Genomic DNA, 7545 nt, shown 5'->3' on the forward strand with positions numbered 1-7545 from the left:
CAGTCACATGCAGCCTGTTAACTCCTTATCAGTTGTGTTTGAGCTGGAAGGCTGGTGTGTAAACCCCAGAATGTGATTTTCCACAGGAGGTTGGTGGCAGCTTAATTTGGGTAGGACGGGCTCATCGTAATGGCTGGAATTGAATGAATGGAATCGTATCAAACACATAGTTTCCATGTGTTTGATACTCTTCCATTTACTTCCTTCCAGACATTATTATGAGCTGTACTCCCCTCAGCAGCCTCCTGTGTATTTTGCATAATGTATAATGTAATATACACAGTATTGCTATTCTCTGTAGTCTTTGCAGTCAACTCATATTCAAAGTGTCAATTCACAATCACTTGACACATTTGAGTTTGTAAAAATGTATTATATTATTGTGTCCAATACCACAATGAGAAACTCCTCCGTGTCTTCATTGAGCATTATAATCAGGGTCATGGAGGCCCATCTGAACTCAACAAACAGGTTATGTGACTCAGATGGTGTGTGGATAAACATGACAGTGCGGGGGACTGCAGATAGGACTTTAGTCATAACGTGTAATAATAGTGACATACAAGTCTATAGAAAGTGTTTTTAATAAATTAATATTGTATATATACTTATTTTCCAGACTCTGACATTGATCGTTCTGATTTTTGGGGGATTTGTGTGTAGTGTTTTGTATTGTTTGGTATACTGCACTGTTGGAGCTAGAAACATAAGCATTCCGGTGCACCTACGATAACATCTGCAAAATATGTGTACGTGACCAATAAAATTTGATTTGAGTGGTGATTAAGGAGTGCGAGGACAGGTGTGGAAGCTGCTTAGAAATGAGTTGAGGAGCTGCATTCAAGGAAACTAGTTAAAGTGTTGCAAACAGGAGTGGAGGCTGATTGGCAATTAGTAGCAGCAGCTAGTGCTTGTTGAGTTACTAGGGAGCGGTGTTCAAAGGCAACTAGTTAGTGTTGCAATGCCTGCAACGTGAACTGAATCTACCTGGGAGCGACTGAGGACAGGACGGTTGGAAGATGGCGGAAGTGGATGCTGAGTTCATGCAAGAATGGGCTGCCATCAGTCAGGATGTGGCCCAGCAGTTAATTGACAGCATGCCAGGGCGGATTGCAGAGGTCTTGAAAAAGAAGGGTCAACACTGTAAATATTGACTCTTTGCATCAACTTCATGTAATTGTCAATAAAAGCCTTTGACACTTATGAAATGCTTGTAATTATACTTCAGTATTCCATAGTAACATCTGACAAAAATATCTAAAGACACTGAGGCAGCAGACTTTGTGAAAATTTATATTTGTGTCATTCTCAAAACTTTTGGCCAAGACTGTACTAATTTCAATCCGCTTAATATGTCATATCTCACAATCACACAAATTTCACATCCACATTCACTTAGTACTCTTCCCAAACACACTCGGTAATCTCTCTTATTTCCCATGTGCAGCTTCAAAGAATCTCTTGTCATTACTTGCTATGCACCATATGTATCTCCTGTACATATACTGCTGGGGTGGCAGGTAGCCTAGTGGTTAGAGCGTTGGGCCAGTAACTGAAAGGTTGCTACATCAAATCCCTGAGCTGACAAGGTAATAATCTGTTGTTCTGCTCCTGAACAAAGCAGTTAACCCACAGTCCCTAGGCTGTCAATTTAAATAAGAATTTGTTCCTAACTGAATGTATTCAAAAACACCTTGTGTTATTTGTAGTGGTTGCAGACCATGTGGACACTTTTTTTTTATAAATGCCTACAGACAGCTGTCAGCGGAGCTTCCCATTGTACCCTCTTGTCATAAAATAAGACTATGGGTATCTTTTTATGCATTACTCGCCTTGATTACATTTTTTTATCATTTATTTTTATACAGAGTCATTTAAATTGACTTACTGAAATCAGTTGTGATCCCTCAATTGTTTGCGGATGATGTGTCTACTCCTGGGCAGCTCACAGTAAGGGTCTGGTCTGGGTGGGTCTCGTTGTCTTTTGGTCCCTCACGCTTCATAAAATGTGCCACCGGTTTTCCTCGCAGACCCCAACTGGAAAGCTCTGCAGGCAGAATCAATCATCCAGTTCGTGACACCAAATTGTTGTGGAAATTTTTATACAGGGACACTCGAAGTCAATCTTAAATTAATCACTCTTTATTGTCAGGAAGCTGGAGAGGTCACAGTCAAACATAGATGCATAAAGTACCGGTCTGAAGTGAGCTCTAATGGGGCAGTCACATTAGTTCCCTTATATACTGACAAGTTATATTTGCATGATTTAGCTTATTTATCATTCATAATTAATGTTTGCTTCATTCATGTGACGACCAATACTGGGTCATGCATGTGACAGACCAATACCTCACGAGGCTTCTTCTCTCTAAGCTGAGACCTTGAAACTGAGATATCCTTTCTCTAAACAAGGCTCTGGGCGTACTGCAAAATTGTTGATATTGATAATGAGGATTCGTTCAATCAGTCAGTCACTTGCAAGAACACAGAAATGTGTTATTTGAAAAGCACAAACATAAAAATTTCCATCATACCCATTACAGTGTTTTAGGTGTCAAGCTTATGGTCATGTTGCAGAAGTGTGCAGGAGGGAGATTCCTAGATATGAGAAGTGTGCAGGAGGGCATGAGACAAAGGAATGTGTAATATCGGTGGAAACGTTGTGTGTGTTAACTGTAGGGGTACCCATGGTGCTGGAGATCAGAAGTGTTCGGTGAGAGAAAGGCAGGTTGAGGTTGCCAGGATCAGAGTAGTACAGAAGGTGTTGTATGCTGAGGCAGTGAAGAGAGTAGTAGAGGAAGATAGGTCAAGGGCGAGGAATCCTAAGAGAATACCCTGTGAGTAGGCCGAGCCCAATAGAGTGATAGGAATAGCATGTGCTTCAGTAAGGTTGGTTAGTTAGCGTTCATAGCCATGATTATTACTGTACCGCAGAAATGGAATGTAAATCACAGACAATAGATGTGGTGGTGGCAGCTGCGGAGAAGTACTTGGGTGTACTAGGTTTTCCTGCAGAAGAGCACCGAGGTGTGTTGAACGATAATGTCCCGTCCTTCCCGGCTGCCAGCCTGGTGTAGGATAAAATAGGGCCAAGTAGTAGTGAGGTTTTAATGGGTACAGGGTTAGTTGGTAGGGCAATTTCTTATTCACTTTTCCCATCCTTTTTGCCTCCCCTTTCTGTGTCACAAAATGTTATGAATTCACACTCCCAAAACAGTAGGCTGATACACAGCACACACAATAGGTGGTGGCATGCACCTCTAACGTATGTTCGTGTACCGCCATAATACCGTAGAAGAAGAAGCAGAGAAAGGACTGTATGCAAATAGAGAGGGTGTGACCTGAGGTTACAGTTTCAGGTGAGAGCAACTGAAGGGAAGGGAAGCAAAGGTTTTGTGCTGTTTCAGTCTGTCAGGACTCTTGGAAACGACTTTACCTTTGGAATATTGCTGATCAGAAAGGTAATTTGTATTAATTAATTGTTTGATTGTTGTCTTGAATACTGTTCAAATATTATAAATATGAACTGATATAATCGAGAGTTAAATATACAAATTCCTCACTCAGCAACAGCCATTAAGTTGGAGAGGGGGATAATTAACACTTATGTAAAAATACAGTTGGTTATATTGTAGAGTATATGTCCTCTTGTAGTATTTCCTCCCCTAGTCTTGGACAGAATGGGCATTTGCCATTCTGTCCAGGGTTATCTATCCCCCTCAGAAAGAGTGCCCCTCAGAAAGAGTGAGCATATTTTATCGTTGTAGTTTCAGTGCATGATAAAGACTACATATCTGTTAGCTGAGTAATGTTTCCTCCATAAAACTAGATTAAAATCACAATGAGGAAGTACACATTCAAACAATTCAGTTAATAATTGTAATCATATTTCTCTTGATGTGCCATACAGGTTTACCAATATGGCCACTATGCGAAAGTGCCTTACATACTCAAGACTACAGTTGGCTGTGATGTTTGTGCTAACAGTTTATCTCAACACAGGTGAGTTGTCAAATAAATCAGGGTTTCCTAACCTAGTCTCCCCATGCTATCCATTATGTTGGGCCCTTCTAGCCTACACTGCACAAGACCACATTTCAGTTGAATTCATATCAAGGTTTTTCTGTCCATTTATCTTTGTCAGGGGATGTAAAATGTGCCTGTGTGACAGGCATTGACTGTACATTCCTACGCAACAGGTTTATTTTGCTCAATGTAAACAGTAGTGGGGTGGAGCCCAGACAGTGTCCCAGGTCATAACAACGTCAGTTTCTGCTGCATCCAATAGTCAGTGTCTGTCCTACATGTACCTGCATGTTGGATATATCAAATTTATCAGAAATGCATTTACACTTCTGTGAACTGCTAATGCAGTTTTCCCCATTTAGAAGTTGTCATTTTAGTCTGTCCCTGCCTGAGTGACTCCACGTTCTTTGTAAGTGTCAAACCTGAAAGTGTTTTTTTCTCTGAACCCTCAGATGTCATAGAGGGTATTAAGATAACATCCACAGGGCCTCAGACCATTCAGAAAGCCCAGGGGGAGACAGTCATGCTGGGGTGCACCTTCATCTCTGACCCCTCTGACATAGGAGAACTGGACATTGAGTGGTTGCACGTCCGTCCAGACATGACCCAGAAAGACCAGCTGGTGAGACTACAGAGCAGGGCACAGAGGGGTTCCTTGATATGGATAACTTATGGGGAGGGTTTGGAGATGAAGCATGCATTATCAAATGAATATGTTAGTCTTAACATCCACTCATATAATTTAGGTCAGACTAGTCTTGGAGATCTTATCCTCACTGTTTCAGTAAAAAAACGTGTTCTGAATATGTGTTATCAATACTTGTGTTGTGTAATTTTTGTCATTGAACTGACTCTCTCTTAGATCTTATCTTATTCAGGAGGGAAAAAATTGCATTATGGGGACCCCAGCTTGTCTACCAGGATGAACTTCACAGGATCCCCCGCACTGGGAGACGCATCCGTCTCCATCTCTGCAGTGAAGGTCTCAGACACAGCCACCTACCAGTGCAAAGTCAAGAAAGTGCCGGGTGTCGACATGCGAAAAGTCACTCTGGCAGTGAAGGGTGAGGAAGACCGCCCCTCCCAGATTGGTTTCTGTTTTACCAGTTTCATCATTCCACTGTCCTGTGTCCCCTGTTTTTAAATTTGCTCTCTCACTGAGATGGAATGTTAACACCCTGTTAACGCCTTGTTATCTCCGATACTTCCATCCACACCTCTTTCCTTTGTTCCTATCAATATACACAATTTCCTCTGGTGGAAATACACTTAGAAGAAATCAACAAGTTACACAATGGTGAAAGTGGGTACAGGGGGTACAGTACATCAAAGAAAATCTTTCCAAAGACACTGTTTTACCTCTATTCTCTTGTACCAGTCCCTCCATCAATGCCTAAGTGCTGGGTTGAAGGTGGCGAGGAGAAAGGGAGCGATGTCTCCCTCCAATGCAAATCCTCCGTGGGATCCATCCCCGTCAGCTATGTCTGGACCAGAGAGAGTGGAGGGGCCATCCCGCCCACAGCAACACAAAGTAGGAACCAAGAACCAAAGCCTCTAGATAAGACATGGCACACATAACCATAGATCTACTGTACTGTACATGTTGATATACTGAGGTGAGGTGTGGCTTGTAGCTGGCAGTGATTGTCTTTGTGTTTTTTTTTAGACTTTCAGACTGGAGAGCTGATGATAAGAAATCACTCAGAGAGCTACATGGGAAACTATCTTTGTGTGGTGTCGAATCCTGTTGGCAAAGCGCAGTGTAAATATACCCTGAACGCATACAACCGTAAGTTTAAAACCACAAATCTCTTTAATCATTTTAATTGGGAGAAAGAAAGTGAGAACGGTGCATATGTGTAGACCTATGCCTTGGAACCTGTCTGAATATCAGGACCTTTTAGCTTCCAACAAGGCAGAGACCATAGTGGGTGCTGTAATTGGTGGCCTGCTACTGTTGCTCCTCCTCCTGCTTCTCATCTGGCTTCTGGTCTGCTGCTGCCACAAGCGTCGCTATGAGAAGGAGGTTGCCCATGAAATCAGGTATGAAATATGACATTCCATACATTCCAAGAATTACATGCTGCAGCAGACAAACTGGAAAATGAATTGAACTCCTACCTTTCTGTGCTTCTCCTCCGTGGCCTGGCCCTACCCCTGCCCTCCAGGGAGGATGCCCCAGCCCCAGAGAGTCGCCCCGCCAGCAGGAACTCCAGCTTCCGCTCGGTCCTAGGCTACCGCTCCCACCCCGGGGTGGTCTACAGCTCCGTAAGAAAGGGCCAGCCCAAGAGGACAGAATCAGGCCACAGCAGCATCTACACAGACAGGAGCAAAGGCACGCCCGCACCCAATGGGCAGCAGGCCCCTCCTCTGTTGAAATATGACAGCAGTTATGGCTACCCTGTGTAACAATGATTTGGGTTGGGATAAGAAACCTCATTGCATTTTTGAAGTGTCAGTTTTAGGTCATTTTACCAAACTTCAGTATAAACAGCTATCACATGCAGGCATAGACCGCCACAGTTGAGATGTCATAATACCCATAAAACCTGGCGGTCAAACAGAGAAATGGTTCCAATTGTTTTCCTCAAATTTTCCCATAGGGGATTATAGAAACACTTAAAATAAGGTCTGTGTTTTGTGTAGGCTTACCCTGGCGCGACGTTTTGATAAGCATTTAAATCTCTCTCGGACAAGGGGACTTTTATCAAAATATTTGGCTCTATTTTCTCTGTTTGAAAATGCTAATTTGCATCAAAGTAGACATCATGCAAGACTACAAATCAGTGCAAGCTCCTGACACCTTTGCTAACAGGTAATGTGTCAATTTTAAAACTTGCACAAGACAGTTCACAGAATTGTCAGTTTAAAGTTATTTTTTCAATTCTACATTTAGCTAACATGTAGATAGTTAAACGAGAGATTCTTACCTTTGCCTCGATTCGGCCGTTTTGTCCAGATCATCATGGTATTTGTAGTTCTTTATGATAGCCACATACAGGCAAATATATTGATAAAAGTCACCTTGTCCAAGAGACATTTACACGGTTATCAAAACATCACTCCAGGGTAAGCCTACACGAAACACAGCCCTTATTTGAAGTGTTTCTAAAATCCCCTATGGGAACAATGGAGGAAAAACGATTGGAACCATTTCCCTGTTTGACCGCTAGTTTTTATGGGTATTAAGATTCATACTGTGGTACTCTATTAAAGGATATGTTTTATGTATACTCTCGTTCCCAGCCAGAGCATGTGAGGGGAGTTGAGCGGTTGGAAATCCAGACAGGGAGCCTAAGAAGGAACAAAAATGAATTATTTAGGCAAAATAATTTCAATTATTTCAAGGCTATAGTCTACAAAAAATACATAGTGAAGCATTTGCGAGTGCGACACAATAGGGACATAAAGAGCAACCTTTTGTTGTATTAAATCATTGTAGTCTATTAATTGCACATATAGGCGGTGACTTACTTAGAATTAAATACAAAATACACCAAAAAATGACCTATTAGTGCC

The 7545-nt window shown here is 42.1% G+C and overlaps 1 protein-coding gene across 1 annotated transcript; it reads left to right on the plus strand.

Annotated features, from left to right (window-relative positions):
* The first annotated feature begins 3376 nt into the window (after window positions 1–3376).
* Window positions 3377–6601, plus strand: vsig8b (V-set and immunoglobulin domain containing 8b). Its single transcript, XM_055919655.1, has 8 exons — window positions 3377–3461; window positions 3911–4002; window positions 4479–4648; window positions 4889–5090; window positions 5405–5557; window positions 5693–5815; window positions 5931–6069; window positions 6195–6601. Exons 2-8 carry the CDS (start codon window positions 3921–3923, stop codon window positions 6433–6435), a joined length of 1110 nt encoding a protein of 369 aa, XP_055775630.1. The 5' UTR covers window positions 3377–3461; window positions 3911–3920; the 3' UTR covers window positions 6436–6601.
* The last annotated feature ends 944 nt before the right edge of the window (window positions 6602–7545 follow it).

The sequence above is a fragment of the Salvelinus fontinalis genome, chromosome 4 (assembly GCF_029448725.1).
Source record: "Salvelinus fontinalis isolate EN_2023a chromosome 4, ASM2944872v1, whole genome shotgun sequence".
Taxonomy (NCBI): domain Eukaryota; kingdom Metazoa; phylum Chordata; class Actinopteri; order Salmoniformes; family Salmonidae; genus Salvelinus; species Salvelinus fontinalis.

Bases quoted from the DNA above. Each gene is read 5' to 3' on its own strand.
- vsig8b (XM_055919655.1), top strand. From the start codon at position 3,921: ATGGCCACTATGCGAAAGTGCCTTACATACTCAAGACTACAGTTGGCT. The intron at 5,091-5,404 runs GTGAGGAAGACC...CTCTTGTACCAG, and splicing joins AGTCACTCTGGCAGTGAAGG to TCCCTCCATCAATGCCTAAG. The intron at 6,070-6,194 runs GTATGAAATATG...CCTGCCCTCCAG, and splicing joins GAGGTTGCCCATGAAATCAG to GGAGGATGCCCCAGCCCCAG.